Source organism: Battus philenor, unplaced genomic scaffold (genome assembly GCF_028537555.1).
Source record: "Battus philenor isolate CCGP_79_NKW_IND1 unplaced genomic scaffold, ilBatPhil1.0.hap1 SCAF_12, whole genome shotgun sequence".
NCBI classification, from domain to species: domain Eukaryota; kingdom Metazoa; phylum Arthropoda; class Insecta; order Lepidoptera; family Papilionidae; genus Battus; species Battus philenor.
The window spans coordinates 896,193-915,683 of NW_027181674.1; the positions used below are offsets into that span (position 1 = coordinate 896,193).

General features: G+C 33.7%; 1 protein-coding gene across 1 annotated transcript in view; it reads left to right on the forward strand.

The window, feature by feature from the left end:
* LOC137932886 (uncharacterized) overlaps positions 1-19,190 on the forward strand; it is a 56,356-nt gene extending 37,166 nt beyond the window's left edge. Inside the window, exons 2-4 of the mRNA XM_068776573.1 lie at positions 14,920-15,042; positions 15,606-15,779; positions 17,391-19,190. Coding sequence (XP_068632674.1) covers positions 14,920-15,042; positions 15,606-15,779; positions 17,391-18,668 — 1,575 coding nt within the window. The 3' untranslated portion in view covers positions 18,669-19,190. The remainder of the gene's footprint in view (positions 1-14,919; positions 15,043-15,605; positions 15,780-17,390) is intronic.
* Positions 19,191-19,491: the final 301 nt, after the last annotated feature.

Below are 19,491 nucleotides of genomic sequence, written 5' to 3' on the forward strand. Positions count from 1 at the left end.
TACCGCTGAATATAAGACGTGCTAACTCACTACCTATTTTCAAGAAAAAGGTTAGAACCATTTACTAGACCTATGATTATCTATCTCTTAGTTCTTTTCTTTTTCTTGTTGTTTCTTTCTGGGGCAAGTGCGATCGAACTAATACTGATCGAAGTCAGTTAGATGTTTTTATTTATTATTGTATTATATTTATAATATGTATCAAAAATTTTGTATTATATTTATAAAATGTAATCAAAAATTTTTTATTATAAGTATATATGTTATAGACGTATGTCTCTATGTTTAGGTATGTATGTTTATGTATGTTTATGTTCATCTGTTTGTGAATATGTATTTTTTGTACACGTAAACTACCCTTTATTAGTACTTTTATCTTTACCATACTATGGTTGTCTGTACGAGATTGCCTTGTGTGATAAGACCGCCCATTGTACTTTTTGTATATTATTGTAAAACTTATTAAATGTATCTTATTGTGTACAATAAAGAATATTGAATAAAATAAATAAATAAAAATTTTAGAGACAAATTTCAACTCGTCACATAAATGTAAAAAACCGATCTATTATGTGAAGATTTCTAACTTATTCAAACAGTATCTTTTTGTTAATGTGTCGAATAATCTAAACAATAGAAAATTTCCGTCTATTACATATTCCATTCACGAAATGTTTGCAATAATGGAGTTATTGAAACGCTTCTTACTATGAATGTACAGCGCCATCTATTATTCGTTTTAGGCAATACACGTGTTTTAGTTTCAACAAGCAACATTTATTGTATTAAGTGCACCATCGAAATGCTTTTAAGCCTGAATTGATAACAAATCAAGTATAGTACCCTGCATTTGATTTGGCACTTTTATAAGCAATAACGTATAAAGACCAAACCGATTAAAAGAAACAACCGATATTTAAAACAGATCAGGTAAGTAAATTAAATAAATAGGAGGCAATTGAAATAAAAATAAAATATGACGGCCAAATAAAATCGGTAGACATAAATGAAACAGAAGTAATGTAAATAAATTGAAAATCGTATAGCATGAAAATAAAGCTAAAAGCGAAAAAACGTGTTGTTTATGTAAACCTGTGATATTTGAGGAACGACGTGGAGGAAGAGAGATGATGAATGGAAGTAAATCAGTATGTAGAGGAATGCTGGAGAGTTATAGAACGAAAGAAGAGGAAAGTTAGATTCTATGACGAACAAAAGAGTGAAAAAATTAAAAAGTATCTGAAAAGAATTATTAAAAAAAAAACTGTAAATGGCCTGTCCCAAAATCAGATCCTAGAGGTCTCCAATAATAAGGGCCTTTAAAATAAAGATCAAGTCTTCATGAGCAAGGTTGGCTTGTAAATTACATGAGATAAAAATCTTCAATATTATAGACGGAAATGTTGTTAGATTGGAGTCACTCTCTCTGCACTTTTCAGTTTCTTTGCGCAGTGATTTTCCAGTTGCCGCTGCCTTCATGTTGTCATCTCTCCATAGCGTGTGTGGTCTTTTCAGGTTCTCTTTTTTCAGGCTATGTGGCCGGGCCATTCCTTTTCGAATTCTGTCATTCTAAGTTCGATATATGTGATTTCTACTAATGAAAGTAAATGACTAATTTGTCTTGCAATCTCGTAACACCTAGGAGTTTCTTTACCATTGTCGTTTAAGTTAATGTATATCTATATACATGTCATTGTTATCATATACTACGGATATATGACCACTGCGATGCAAAGCCTTCTCCAAACATCGCTGCAATGATCAGTCTTGCGTCTAAATGCAAATTAACAAGTGGGGGACCTACCCATGCCGCGTCTAATGGCTATGGTCGTCGTTCAAATTCTTCAGGACCCAACGACGATCTTCTCCACGAACAATGTACCCCTATGCCAATTCAGACGAGTCAGAACATATATATATATATATATATATATATATATATATATATATATATATATATGATATTTTTTAATTGCAGATTCAAAAAAGGTAAAAGAATTTAAAAACAAAAATTACGTAATGAAAGAAATTCCATGTCGATTGTATCAGGCATTTAAACTGGGTTAAAAATGTTTACGACGTAATGAAAAAATTTATCAATGTAACGTTTTTGAACTTTCGATTTCGTAGGAAAATTCCGTCGAGTCAATCTCGTTTTACAAATTTGTATGACACTCACTTGATAGTTTATTAACGTAAATTATGACTTTACGTATATTTATTTTATATATATCCTTCCTATCAGACTGTGTTGACAAAAGTGTTTGGCCAGTCACATTGTAATAAAAAAAATATATAATTTTTCATAATGATTAATTTAGTTATTTATTAAATCGATCGGTAAATACTAACCTATACACACCGCATGTCAACTGTCAAACTCATTGACATTGACATTAAGTATTTGACAGTTCTTTGTGGACGTCAGATTCAAAAGTCATTATTTATCTGTAATTTTTAAAACTATGCGCAATATTTTCAATAGTCTTTCTATTAAGTAACGTGAGGCAATAGTACATGAATGAAATTGATATTCAAGTTATGAAATATCGGAAATATGAAACATTATGTACATATAATATCTGCAGATAGAACGAAAATGAAATTTATACCGCAAGAACTGTCAAACGCAAGTTCAAAGCGAACTGTCAAATTTAAAGAGTCAACTCTTTTTTTTAATATTTAAAATTCAACTCTTTATTTTTTTACGCGTTCTTTATTTTTTTTAATATCAATTTACGACGTATATAATATTTAGATAGAAATATCTTAGAATAATTGTCCGAACGGTAGAAAATACAGTGTTCATGAAAACTCCTGGATGTTCCTACTTCATAGCTATGGCTGCTTTACGTGAAGGTTTCGAAGGTTTGTTTAGGAGGAAATAAAAAAGAATTGTACAGTCTACGTTGTGTAAGACAAAGATAACGAAATTCTTTACACTACATTCACAGCCTTTTCGCGTGCGCCGATCTAAATAACGAAAATAACATTTCCGCTTTTTTTTCGCCGCGACTTTCCCCCGTTAACTCTAAAGCCTGCAATTATGTTTACGATTTCGAAAGTGCCCCGCACGTCAGATTGCTGTTTGATTGGCGCTATTTATTTGTCGTTTGGGCTTTTCATCGTGTTCGGTGTTGCCACTTTCAACGTTTGTTTATTCGGGTTTTGTGAGACATTTATATATGGCAACTTTCTATTGTACAAAACTGTGCACGATTTATATTTTAGAAATTTAAATTTAAATATAATTATATAAAAAATAAAGCGAGATGTTTGTTTATTTATTTATTGTAAGTACTCCAAGGTCATCGTAAGACAAAGCCGCTTCAAGGCGATCCTATTGGAAACCTATGTCTTTGGACTTCGAAAAGTTTATAGTCCCACAAAGAACCACGCGGGAGGTTGGCTATGTATTTCATTACGTGATGTAATCAGAATATATTCTAGGACAGAATGTAGCCTAGAGAATTATCATTTTAAAGTAGGAGAGGCAGGCTACATAGCGTGCAGAAAATATGGTCAAAGCTTTAAGATTCTGGAATCGATCAGATCAACAAGCGCAGGGAAAGACTTCCACCAGCTGGACAGTCAACCAAGGTTGTCGGATGAAGCTGAATACAGGCCCCTTCCATCCAGTCCTATTCGATGTCACTGGAGGAAGTTAACTACTGTCAAAAAAATGGGTCTCAGAAAAATCGTCGGTGATAGATGTTGCTGATAGTCCTGGAATATCATTTGGCTTAACCCAAACCATTTTTAAGGATGTTTTTGCCAAAAACTCGACTCATATCGTTCCGAAATCATCTTATTCGCCAGTTTTTACTCCATGTGACTTCTGGCTTTTCAGCATACTCAAAAGGCCAATGCCGAGATGCATTGCAACAACATTGAGGAGATAAAAACCGATTCGAATGTCTTGAATGCTATATCTGAAATAGACTAATCTAAGACTGGAAAAAGCGGTAAAAGTGCGTTTTATCAGACTGGGATTACTTTGAAGAGGATGAAATTGTTTTGGAAGAATAAATCACTTTACTTTTTGATCATAGTATTATGTTCAACAATAGACTTGATGAGTCATAGAATGGAATAGTAAGTAGCGTGTAGTCGAAGTGTAAAATGCAACTAAACTACATAATTTATAGTATCATAAACATATATTATTCTACAGGGTGTTGATTTAAATAGATCTAGAATTATAATATAGTTTATATTCTAATGAAAGAGCACTTGCACTATTAGATCTTATCGTAACAATTAACCAAGTCTCGTCGAAATGTTAATTACTTGAAAATATACTCTGACAGTCGTCCAAGGTTAAGTGTAGACATAACTATAACTTTAACTTGACCAACTTATGTGTTGCATGCCGTTGAGTTTAGAAATTATGACGGAAATATGACTTGCAATAATTTTTCGTGCATGAAACATATGATCTATTGTTTTTTTTTTTAAATTTCTTCAAGTAAAAGACCTTTCGTTCAACTCTAAATATGGGATACAGGCTTGTTTTTCAATAATATATTCATTTAAAAACTTTTTATACATTTTCGTATAACGGGAACCTTAATGCCAAAGGCATTCTCTACCAGTTAACCGGGCAGTGTACATAATTGCACATGATGAGGTATGCACATGTCTTGTCCGTCAGCCCCGACGAGCTCGTTCACAGATTTCGTCCTTTGCTCCTGGTAAGCTCTATTTTGTTAGATATTACGGTGGTCGTCTCATTATTATCTTCGGATTGTTTATTTCATATATACATAATAAGAATAATCTCTGAGAAGTTCAATTTGATAGAAACTACAATCGTATTGAGTTTCCATATGGAACTTCATTCCATCATTCAGTTTAAATACATGAGGTTTTTAAACGCGTCCTGGTCTGAGAAGATCCCATGACAAACTTAGTCGGTTATTTTTAATAAAATAATTTGAGCTTTCAAAAGTTTCAATGTCACTTAAAAATTCCTTGTCATTTTTTTCACTCTACAAACTTTTTAATCAATGAACTTTTAAAATATATTCCTTTGAATAATTTGGAGATGTTATTATAAATTTATATATATCATTTAAATAGCCACTACGCACTGTCATAATTTTTTTTATAAAACTTTTATCTAAGAGAGCTTCTAGCTTTTATATGGACGAATCTATATAGCACGAACAGTTTATTTTTGTGTCATAAAAATTGCATTGATTTCATCTCCCATTAACGTAATATCTTGGACATAATGTTGTTAATTAAAAGGGAGTAATCGAGTTATTCTAATAATTGTCAATGTCAAATTTGACAGATATGTTACTAAACTAACCTACAATATTGATAAATATTTTTAAGTCGAAAAATACTGGGCATAGGCAGCTTTCAATGGGTCGTTTTGTATGTAAAGTGGAAGTCTTTGCCCAGCTGTGGACGTTCTGCTACTGATACGATATATTGATAATTTTAAAGTTAATTATACCGCAAAATGTAGCTGTGGAATAAGCAAAATTATGTCAAATTGAACTAAGCAATGATTACCATACGTACAAGGTACAAGTAATCAGAGATATTTACAAATGTCCTCGATTTGAAATAACATGTACAAAATTTGCAACGAACTAAAATTCTCATTGCATATGCTAATTAAATGTAGGTAATTCACTATGTTGCATTTATTTATTTTTATGATTATATGTCATTGGCGAGTCTATGACATAAGAAGGTTTTTTATATAACATTTCGACCTATGTATCGACTCATCACGATATCTATAAAACCATAAGATTTAGAGACTGAAAATTTGAGTTCAAATATTTATTTTACTAAGTGAACTTTAGCTAAGAAAGGTTTTTGTTAAATTTTACCGGCAATGGGTGTAAAAGGCAGTAGAATGATATTAACCAAACAATCTATATTTATCAATTTAACACTATACATTATTTTTAAACTTAGAAATAAGGGGATCTAAGTATAGAGAGAAGCAGTAAATTAAAGTGCCAATGGATCGCTCACAAAGCAAAACATAATGCGAAAGGCTTTAATGTCCTGGACCCACGGACCAATGTGGGCAGCAAATGATTCTACCAACAATTTAAGGTCACCGGAAGACGGTATATACAGGCTGTGTTTACGGTCCTTTTTGAAATAAATGAGGAAGATTTATGTCCTACTGAGGACATACTATTTATGCAATGATAGTGAACTACTTTTAAACGGTTTTATTTAGTTCGACCCGTACCGAATTTGTTTATTTGGGTCAAAATTAGAAATTGAAATTTAAGCACCTTCCCGTTGTCAGATTGATCTAAAATTTGGTACACACATTTAATTTAGATGACAATACAATATAATAAAATCAATAACATTATAAATCTAAAATGGCCGCCGATTCAAAATGGCGGATAACATATTTTTCCTTAACTCCCTTAATATGGGTAACAAATGAAAGGGCTACACTAGTAAAACACGATGATTATGTCAAAATTTAAAATTCAAGATGGACGCCGTTCCAATATGGCGGACTAGGAACATATTTTTCCACAACCACCACAATATGGGTATCAAAAAACCGTTTATCTTTAAAGTTTTTTAAATGTATTTATTTCTTTCAGTAATTATTTATCTACTTATTGACATTTAAGACATATAAATAATAGACAATATATATATTGAGCAGTGTAACTTAATGGTAAAATTGAGACTTGCGATTATATGTCGCGAGTTTGATTCCTGGGATATTTATATGAGGATAAGTGGCAGCGGACTATGCATACTAAAATACCACATTGCGATCGCCTATCCACCTGTTAAGCGTGGCGATTGTAGGATATCTTTCAGTGAAACCTTTACCTTGCTTGCATATAGGCGGAAACGAAGACGACTGTCTTAGCAAGTATAGCTTTGGACATTTATAATTTTATGTAAGTTTTAATTTGAAATTCGAACTGATACATAATTTCATTGTTCAATGCGATTAAAATAAGAATAGGACCGGCCTAGCGCCATGTTGTGACGTCACAACGGGAACTTGGTATAGTGTGCAAAAAAAGCAATGTTAAAAAATAATACCAGTGGCTAAACTCATTCGCTCGGTTACCTTCGAAGCAATTTCCAAATGCTTAATGAAACTTCCAAATATATCACGCGATATATGAATATTGCCATCTGGCCCTGGTACAATTCTTGCTTGTTTTAACTGGTCCAACAACATAATGGCACGTTTTTTCTCTTCCTCGAAGTACTTATCAACATTGCTGATAATCTCTCGAGCTCGCCGATATAAAACACTACCTCTTTTGCTCATTGTAGAACAAATTAAACAATCAACTAAAACAATTATTATTATTTTTTATTTTATATATTTAATGCTGACCGTACTTATATGAGTGAAGTTAGCCGAGAGCCCGTCCTATTCTTATTTTAATCGCATTGTACATGGAATTATTTAGACGTTTTTATAGTCTACATCAAAATAAACTTTTGCTGAAACTACCTTATAAGCTTATAGCTGCACATATATCTTTAGGGCAGCTTTAACCTGTCAACTGCCTATAGACATATTTGTTCGAACACTACGGGTGCGTACGGGTTAGATCCCGAAATAAAGTAGGCTACATTATATCGAATTGTCTTAAAAATAGAGTTTAAAATCGCTTGCTCTGGATGTACTACAGATCATAAAGAATTATATTTCATTTATCATTTTAAAAAAATCATTCTCGACACTGACAGGCGCTGTATTGCGGCAAACGAAGGGTTAAACCTTGAACTTTGTTTCGAGAATGATGTGATAAAAAGTTATTTGCCTTTACTAAACTTTTTAAGTATATCCGCCATTACAGTTATCTTCGGTCATAAATAGTTTATTTAGGTATTTCACTAGAAAAAATACGCAAGGAAACTTGTCAATGCTAAAATGGATCTGTCAACGCAAGGTCGATAACTCGCGAAGGATATATACATATACGGAATTCTAAGTAAATGAAGAGTTGAATATAAAAGTAGATGACTTATACGGATGAAGCCTGCCAAACGAAAAGATATTTGTATATCCCCGCATAGATATCTTTGAGGTCTGAACCTTGCAGTGGACTTCAATGTGCTGAAACTTACTACACGACGCTATTTATATATATATATATATATATATATATATATATATATATATATATATATATTCATTGATAAGAAGCAATATAATTCTTTTAAAGCTTCCGACACCGACACATATCAGTTCCAATTTAATTAGATTAAAATTCTGTACAACTTTTTAACAATATATATATACATATATATATAAATATATATATATATATATATATATTAATCTAAAATACCTGAGAATCATTACATTTTATCTCGTTGCTTCCAAACTTTTGGACGGTAGTGTGTGTGTGTGTGTGTATATGTATATATATATATATATTCATTGATAAGGAGCAATATAAATCTTTCAAAGCTTCCGACATCGACACATATCAGTTCCAATTTAATTAGATAAAAATTCTGTACAACTTTTTTAACAATATATATATATATATATATTGTAACAATATATATATATATATATATATATTAATCTAAAATACCTGACCTGAGAATCATTACATTTTATCTCGCTGCTTCCAAACTTTTGGACGGTAGTGTGTGTGTGTGTGTACATGTGTGTATATATATATATAGAGATAGAGTGAGAGAGAGAATATATAGATATTCTATTTCGTAATCTTCTGCTACTGATATTTAAATAATTATACAATCTATAATAATTATACATTGAATGAAATCCATCATCCGTATAACAAAAACGCTAATAATTGCACCGTTATTTTTGCAATCGAGTGTGATAATTACAAAAGCAAATAACTCCACGTAACGTGACGCCGGAATGACGCGGGTTACGCATGCGTGTACCGCGTCATCGTTACTTACTTTGTAACTTCACGCACTGATACTTAAACAAACTTGAAACTTATGCTTTCACGGAAAAACACTGTCTTTAATTGTATAAAGTACTTACTTACCTGTGTTACTTTAACTTAAACACTTGCTTCATTTTAGGCGGCAGAAGGTAAACAAGTGGATTAATAAGGTTAATGTCTTTTAAAATAGATTTTCTATATAAGAAAATGCGCATACCCCGGGGCGGGCTATCGAAAATAGCACGGCGCGAGGGAAGACCGCGTGGCGATCCTTGACCGGAAGATACCGCGGTCCTCCGTATAGCGTACAGGGCGACCGCCGGGGGGTTTGTGGGTAGGAATCCCACATACCCCTGTCCTCCCCCTAGAGGCAGGGCATCTTGAACACCGGTATATATAGTTAGAAAACATGCATTTTTCTTTCAACTAAACGCCCTCAACTCCCTTTGCATTGAATTTTGTAAAATACCTTCTTAGCTAATATTTAATCGATAAATTCAAGTGTCTTAACCTTATGAATCCTGAGACATTGTATTAGATAGGCGATTAATGTGTATTCCTCCATCAATATTAGCTGAAGTGTAAATAATTTCTACCAGTGTAAAATCTGTTGGGACATATTTCATGTATATTCTTATATTAAAAGGCGATATCGACAAGTATTTCAGGGTGTTGCTATATTTAATGTATCCATAGTTATGTATAAGTGTAAGATCTATAGAAATATCTGAATATCACTGCTGGCGATACGATACTTAGAAAGGGAGTCCTTGTGTTTCGAAATGAGGCGCCGAATGTAATAACATCTCGGTGGTTCAGCATCTGTCACGGTTGGACCGCAATATATATCCGCGGTGCGTATTGGGAAATAAAAGTATTGTTCACTCAAATAATGTATTTTAATTTATTTATCTATCAAAATAATAAAAATTAATGTTTATTCTTTCGAATAGGCTTCACTGAACATCTTTGTAAAGTCAATACTTTAATATTACATACATATAAATATATTTATACCAGAGTTCCCCAAGCTTTTTTGTGTCATAAACCCCTTGCCATGTTTTTCCGTGTTGGTTAGACCCCCTACTTACCTGATATTGATTTCCTGTAAATTTCTAACTGTAGTGAAGTTTAGTGTTAAAAACTTAAAGTAAAAACACATGTTAATTTTTTATTAATTGAATTTATTAAATAAAAAATAAATAAAAATATTTTTATACATTTTATTATTTATACATTTATTAATTGAATTTAAATTAAAACTACTGGAAATAAAATTTTGTATCTGTTATGTAAAATATACGTAACAATAAAAAAACATAAAATAAACTATAAATAAAATACCATAAAATATATACTTCATAGGTAATTTTATAAATAATGTAAATGTTTTGGTATTATAAGATAGTACTCTTATGATGTAAGTAAATAGGTACTATCAGTGTATGTATTGAGATCCACTATCGTGGAACCCCATTTTCATTTCATGGACACCCAAATTTTTTTTCGCTGATGTTGTCGCTGACCTTGCAGGATGTCATAGACCCCTAGGGGTCGATATAGACCACTTTGGGAATCACTGATTTATACAAGGATCACTTCTAGTTTCGGAAAATACTAAGTGTTCTTGCATATTAGTAATAAAATAAATATTTCTCAGAGGTAATTATTTCGTAGCATTAACACTATGTTTGGGGGGTCCGAAAGTAATGTCGCTTTCTTCAGTTAAATTTACACAACTACATTTTAAACAAGTTTTTATTTCTAATCAATAATATATTCAACTTCGATATCAACAAACTTTTGTCATCTAGTATACAAAATCAATGACCGGAGCGGTAACAAATCAATCGATTTTTCTGTAAAATATATCGACAGATACGACATTGTTTTCTAAAACAGATTTAGCGCCATCTAGTGTTAAATAGATTTACTTTATGTCCTGTGAAGATTTCTTTGTAAAAATATTAAAATATTAGCTTTCACACGCCCGTTTAGCGAACTCTATGAACACCTCACCGCACTTTGCGTGTTGAATTTCTTGAAATTCGATACTTCAATTGGTAATTAGCATGCTAAAGAATATTTTGGTCAAGTTCACCTATGAGAGAAGAATAATCTAAGTAAAAATGTAATATATTGTAACAATAAAATAGAGCTATACTGTAGTGACTGAGGATAGGATGGAAGGTGACGAATAAAAGGAATGAAGATAAATGAGAAATGTAATAGAGCAAATGTTAAAGAGAGAAAGAAGAGAAAAGAAACTGTAAAATAAAAAGAGAACTGAAAAAATTATTGCCCCAACAAATCCTTTTCCCAACAAAATAAAAGGTGGAACGACAGGTCAACAACAGGGCCATATAAAAAAACCTATGAGAGAAATAATTTGAAAATAGACATTTGTTTAAAGAATGCTATCTCAACCCCTTACGAGTTGATTTACTCAAAATCCTTTCTTAGCTGACTTTCACTAAGTTAAAAAAATATTCTAATGAAATTTCAAGTCTCTAAACCTTATGGTTTCCGAGATATCGTGATGAGTCAGTACCTAAGTGAAAATCTCTTATATATAGATAATATAACATATATACATAACACACGTTTTAAATTTTATATGTGATAATTCTGTATTATATTTTCGGATTATATTGTAACTTGTTAGCTTGTCAAGATAGCATTGGAACAATTCAATCACTTATTCTTAAGTGTTCACATGCAAATAATGTTAAAGAAAGTCCAAATCAAACAATAGTTATCGTGTTTTAGAATCGACTGTCTTTTGTTTTGAAAGTGGGATTTTGTGGCGCCACGTCTACCGTTTCAACATTGTCTGTCAACCCGCTTATTTAAAATAGCGCAATGAAATCAATTAGAAATACAATGCAATAGCTTAAACGTAAACGTTAGTTTCGTAAGTTGATTAATATCTGTAACTATAATCTATAGGTAAATGCAAAAGTATGGACAGTCATATATATGTTATTGAACATATACAGGGTGATTCAATATAGTTGCAAATACTTGGGGGTGAATACCACATTTGTAAGCGAAAAACTTTAGTCTTTATTAATCAACCTGTACAAGATGACCACTCTTGAATATCAAATATTTTTATTGAAATACGAAAGGCCGAAAACGTCTGGCAATACATAATCTACAAGAATATATACTAATTTTAATACGTAGCAATTCGAAATATAAATTCGCCTTTTGTACTATATTATTATTATATTATTTATTACTACCGAAATTTATATTTAATATATAAAATTCTCGTGTCACGGTGTTCGAACTTGAACTCTTCTGAAACGGCTTGACCGATTTTTACCAAATTTTATATGCGTATTCAGTAGGTCTGAGAATCGGCTACTATCTATTTTTCATACCCCTAAGTGATAAAGGTTGTTCACACTTAAAAATTTTTTTTTATTTTTTTAACGAAATTTTTTGTTTTTATTTTTTTATGATACAACATACAAAAATACATACAACCCTAAATTTTCACCCCTCTACGATCAACCCTTATTTTTAAATTGAAAATTAAAAATATTTTTTTTGCAAAACAACGTTTGCGGGATCAACTAGTATATTAATAAATTTATAAATATTATTCATATGGCATATCATTCATTAATTGATAGAAAATGTGCAATAAATTCGCCTCTTTGGAGATTTTACACCTATAACCAATTATCCTGTATTTATTGATCTGTTTGGATTCAAAGCAAAGCCTTTAAACTCATACTTTGTAGGTTCCTCAACTTTACGAAGTAGTTGTGGTAAATGTACACACACATACACTTATATATATAAATATGTGTGTATATATGTATAATTATATTTACATATATATATATATATTTAATTATTAACGTATCAGTATATGCTAGTTACAGAAGATTACAAAATAGATTGGTTAATTATCTTTCATTTAATATTATTTCCGCTGTATAAAAAGAAGGTATACTTCCTCAGAAGAGATGGAGAAAAAATGTAATTTTTTTCTGTCACTTTTAAGGAAGGAAGTTTATTTTTTCCGACTCGCCATAAAAGAAAATAATAAAGAAGTAAAGGTTTTTTAAATTACATTTACATTCAATGTTTACATCTATATACATGTGTGTGTGTATATATATATATATAATTTAAATTCCATTGCACTGTATAAATACATTACGATATAACTATAAAACTAAACACGTCTGTAATAAAAAATATGTCATGTACACATTAATTCTAATTAATTAAAACGATTTTAAAAGTTACATTCAAGTTCGAGACAAAGGCATTAATAACATACTGCCACGATGAATAATGGAGTCGGATTACGAAATTATAATAACTTAATTTGGGTTAAGCAACCGACTTACTTAGTTTCAAGCGAAAGTTTATACTATGATATATGTTTGTATAAAAATGATACTGTATCGCTGTCATATACATATATTTTTCGAAGGCCATAAAATCAAATAAAAAAAGTAATTAAAAATAAGAACTATGTTATAAAAACACACTATCTTCTTTGATATATTATTGTGATTTAATAAGATAAGCGAAGGCTTTCGATGTAGATGATTTATAAAATGCTTTACGACATACCTTGGTTGACCACGTGTCTTTAGCTGTGACGTCACTGTCATTTTAAGTCAGGTCATGGGTGTTTTCGTTTGTAAATATGTAATATATATATATATATATATATATATATATATATACTACTGTATTGAATACAAGACGTCACTTTTACGACTGAATTGATAATGAAGGCATGTGCACGTCATGACAAATCCAAAAAAGCCTTATTAGACTGAAACTTAAATCAAATTTGGAATGCGAATCTACAATGATAGGATTTTTCGAGGTTAAACATGTGATGATCTGAAAACAACACATAGTTTAATATTAAACCTTAAAAATAAAGCCTTTTATATCCCGATATCGACATTAAAATGGCATCCGAGTATTAAATATTTAATTAAATATCATAAAATTTATCACGCACGTTGTAAATTTCGTAACGCTGAAATTATAAGGTCAAATTTAACTATTAAAACATACCCAGCAGTTAAAACCAAGTACAAATTTCCATATGAACATTAAGTTATTGTAGTTACGAATCTATCACGACTTGTTTAAACCGCTTGAATTTTAAAACCTTGACCCGTTGACTTTAATTATGAAAATTATAAAAAAACTTCACCAAATTTATTGTGAGTACTTCTAAATATTGTAAAGTATTTTGTTAACCATTAACAAATATAAAACATGAAGATGAATATACACATATAACTTATTAAACGTACCTTATTCGTCACTTTTGTCACGAGAAATATGGAGTTAAAAGGGTGTCACGCTGCTAAGAATAACAAAAAGACTTGTGTTTGGGAACGCTACCTTTATTGTTTGACAATGCCACCAATAAATATACATATATATACATACACACACACACACACACACATATACATAAGAAAGGAAAATGATAACTCAGATGATATCCGGCCACGGCTGTTACCGAGCGTACCTCAATAAGTTCAAATACGAAGATTCCCCTGACTGTCCTAATTGTGTCGGAATGATTAAAGATGCAGAGCATGTCTTTTTCGTCTGCCCCCGATTTAACGAAGCCAGAAAGTCTTGGGAAGAAGGTGTAGGATGCAAAATCTATCCTGAAACTCTGATAGCTACAATGCTATCCTCACTTTCGGCATGAGAACTTACGAGCGCGTACTGTACGACCGTGCTGAAGGACTTGCGAAAAATATAGCAGGAGCGGAGGAAGCTGGCTTGAACAGCCAGTTTATCAGAGAAAGCTGCGGCTAAATCCCCCCCGCGAAGTAATGCGCGCCACGGCCATGCCGTGGGGACCAGGGATACCGAATATTAGCTAGATTGTATGTTTGTCCATATAGACGGACTTTCTAAGCTCAGCTTGAAGCATTTATCAATGATGAAAAAGACTAACAAATAATTTGAACAGAAATTAATAAATGACATATCTTTCCAGGCGCTGTGTTTAGTGGTAGCGACCCTCGCTTCAAGCCTGGAGGCTCGAACCCGCCCTCGTGTACAGCAACCTATCGACGACGCATACGAATATGAACAACAGGGACCTCAGAGAGGTGGTGGGGTAAGTTATTTGTTTATATTCCATTAATAACATTTTTTATTACCTGTTTCACTCACACACAGACGTATATAATAATTTATTTCATTTATGTTTGCAGTCAGTTTCACATATACATGTTACATATTGTTTAATTATTTATCTGTGGTTTCGTATACATTCATATATCGTATTTATCCAGACTTTTTAATGATCCCTGGTATTAGAAACCTCTTGTTCATTCTTTTCTTGGGTAGGATATGCGTTATTTTTTAATTTCATATTTTTTTCTTTATTAAATTCTTCTCTTTTATGTTTCAATTTGTTTTGTACTTTTTTTTCACTATCCATACCTCTTCTCTCTGTTTTTTAAAAAATTATCACAGTATTATAGTAAACTTTTATTATATATTTACCTCACATACACAATTTTAATATATAGCTCAATTTCTAATGATCAACTACGTTCGCAATGGTCGGATCTAGTAAGACTCCTCAAGAAATTTCACTGTAATCTAACTGTGCGGTATCACGAGGAAACTCCATGGTTTTGGTCTTTATAAATATTTTTGGTTGTAAATTTCCAGGTGGTGCTAGTCCAGGCGGACGGTTACGATGACCTGTACCGCGCTACCGACAGGATCGACGACGACTACGAACCCAGAGCTCTGCAGCGCGCGCCGCCCAGGCACAAGCAACAGCATTTGCAGCAAGACAGCCCCAAGCAGCCCCCAGTGCAGACCATCCGGAACTATAATAAAGTCTGTATCATTACCTTTTACTGATACCCTAGAAAAGGGCTTCTTTAACTTTTGTCATTCACGACCCCATTTATGATCGCAAGTTTCTTAACGACCCCATACAAATATTAAAAAAATATATATATTTTTTGATGATTTATTTACTAGGTAACAATATGCATATACATATGAAAATATATAGTTTTAGAATTCGTTTTGAAACATACAAAAATCTAAAATTTAAAATTGCACACAAAAATTTTGCCACGCGACCCATAGTTTAAGAAGGCCTGCCCTAGAATGAAAGGTTCAAGGTCACTGAAATAGCAATGGAGAGGGATATGCCTGGAGTTTTGGTGCGAGATTGAATCAGGAATAAGGAGATCAACTCGTGCAACTCATAGCCGTAGGGGTTGAAAGGTTCTCGAAACCTGATGAGGCGGCGTGGGTATGCTCCCTACTAGCTGGACTGAAGACATAGCTGAGGTCGTGGGAAGTTGTATGCGGACAGCGCTGAACATCATCGTGGCGATCTTTATCGGAAGCCTATATCTTCTAGAAGAGTCGAGCTGACTAATCATCATAATTTATTTACCCAAACGTCTTCGCCAGAATGTTCACATCCTGTATCTATATAACACCCTTTTAAATCTGCCCCCTATCTCTTATCTCAAATCAAGGTTACAATTTCTTCACGATACATATGATAGGTCTTTGAGATCATCAGAGTAGATCATCAGAGTAGGGGGGGTATCTAATATTAAAAATGCCGGCGCATTCTTCTTTATTGCCAAATATTTTACAACACAGGTCTTTCGATTGTGGAATGATTTACCGCTGAATATAAGACGTGCTGTCACTGCCTATTTTTAAAAAGCAGTTAAGAAATATTAACAATGTTGACCTTAAATTAATTTCTTTCTGAGGTAAACTCGATTCATATCAGTTTAAATATTTAATGGATTCAGACTTTATTTTGCAGAAGTCCATCCTAAGTAAGAAAAGGACCAATATATAGCTACTTCCGCCAATGCAGTAGTAGTCGTGCAATAAAGTGCACCGCCCGGCAGCCCTCTCATAAATGCGCATTTATCAGGCGGCTGCTGCATTGGCAGAAGTAGCTATATATTGATCCTTTTCTTAGTTTAAATACTTTATTTGTAATTGTATTATACTTGTAAAATATATAACAACTTATTATTAGTATATATGCTACTTACATGGGTATGTGTGTTTGTATGTATGTCTTGTACACGTTGACCACCCGTTATTTATTCCTCTAATGTTTTCATACAATGATTGTCTGGAAGAAATTGCCTCGCGTGATAAGACCGCCCATTGTTCTCTACCCATTGTACTTTTCAACCAATCACACGTATCGTTTGTTTGATTGCGACAGAGAAAGGTATATAAAAAAAAAAACGCTACTAGTTTTGGAGCGCGCAGTAATCTATGCAGCTGGTTGTTGTTGCTACAAAAAAAATGGCAAAAATTTACCAAGAAAATTATGGGTAATTAAAATATAAGCAAGTTGAAATGTTTGTGTTAAATGGCAAAGGTATAAATGTGCATGACGTTATAAGAAATGATGTACTATTAGGGTGATGCTCATCTCTGCTGTTATTATTTCAGGTGAATGACGATGGCAGCTTTACGTTCGGATACGAAGCGGCGGATGGCTCTTTCAAAGAAGAGACCAGGGGCACCGACTGCGTGGTCAGAGGCAAGTACGGGTACGTCGACCCCGACGGCAACAAGCGGGAATTCACCTATGTTTCTGGCAACCCTTGCGATCCCAACAAGCCCAACGAAGAAGACGAACCTGAATCAGCAGCACCTGAATCCGCCGAGAGAGACGACGGCATCCCGAACTATCCTTCCAGACCTCCAGTACGACCCACCACTGCACGTCCACCAACCACCTACTTCCAAAACGATTTCAGAGACGAGGAAGAAGAAGAACCCGAAGAAGAACCTCTCCAACAGATCAGACCGAGAGTCGTTCAACGACCTGTTGCCAGAAGACCAATTTACCAACAACCACAGCAAATCGCCATTACTCCACGTCCCCTTCCAGTATCCACTCCCAGGGCACTTCCACCAGCGACTACGTTCAGACCGCAGTTGGTACAGGTGACACCCAAACCTCAACCACAACCTCAGCACCAACCTCAGCACCAACCTCAGCACCAACCTCATTCCCAACCTCAAATTCAATATAGCCCTGAACCGAACTACTCACCTTCTCCTTCTCCCGTCGCGGTTACGACTGGAAGACCGGCACAGATTGACTTCGCGGCTGAATTTGCGAAGTTCCATCGTGAAAACCAATTCCAGTCTACCACACCTGCTAACCTCAACACACAAGGAAAAAGCACTATTGCAGCTCCAGCACCCAGTAGTAACCCTCTCTACTCAACCGAATTAGTATACGACCCCTCAAGCGGACAATACAACACGCAACTCTTCCAAACTCTGCCCCAAACTAAGGGAGAACTGAACCTGAATCAAAGACTGCAGCCGTATGTAGCTCAACAGCAACAGCAGCCACAAAGACCGTTTATCCCATCTCCCCAAATTTCAGCTGGTCCGCCAGCACCAAGCGCACCTCTGTATAGACACCAGGTCGCAAACCCTCAAGAGGTGTACCAAAGACAACAGTCCGAAGCGCAGTTCCAAAGCTCGCAGCAATTGTTTGCTCAGCAACAACAGCTGCAGCAGAGCCAGTTGCAGAGGGATCGTGCTGCAGCGAGAGCACAGGCCCAGCGGTTGGCTACACAAAGTCAGCCAGCTCAGAGTCAGTCAGCTCCCAGACCAGCACCTCAGTACTACTACGTTGCACCTCGCGGAGAGTCACCATCCTCCGGTCAGATCGACGCCTTCCTGAGAGGACACGGCATCCAGTTCTAGTTCGCTAATTAATGAACTGCTGTAAACTACCGACCGATCGATTTAGTCCGATATAGCCATAAAGAAATGCAAGTAAAGTGACATCGGTCGCGTAGTTGTGTGCGTGTGTGTGCAAATATCTAGTTGGGACAGTAGCGGCCGCATTTGTACATATAACGCCGTGTCTTCACTACTTTATAATAAATGTTAGTACACTCTATAAACCGAGCACACGAGTAATATATATAAATATTATTAAATCACTTTATCGATATATTAACATTCACATTAATTGCACATCACTAGTACCGCTTCATAAGAATTGCGAGTGCGAGAGAGAGGTTCGATATCGTTGTCACGCTTATGCTCGGTTAATAGGGATGTTACTACATGTAGATGTAAGTGTAAAATGTAAACGGTCGAAACATTTTGTAAGTGATAGTCTCCGACCGCTCATTCGTGGGCGCTGTGTAAAAAAATTGCAATAGTAATTTGTAATATTTCTTGTTTTTAATAATAAATTATATTTTTTATATTATTAAATAGTCGAGTTTCAATTATCCTTATCATTCTTAGCTTATCGACGGACGAAAATAAAACTTAATTATTGTTCATCCATTTTCACTTTAAACGGGCCTCTGATATTTTTATTCACTATACTTTTGTGCCATTCTTGGCTCCTACTTCAAGACTTTTCTCTTTGATCTATCATCAATAGGAGAAACAGGTCGGGCTTTAAAATCAAGTGTACAAAAGCGTCTTCCTATGTTCATCAAATAACAATAAAAAACAGAAACGATAAACATTTTCTTTTAAGATACAATTAGCTTCATTTACGACTAAA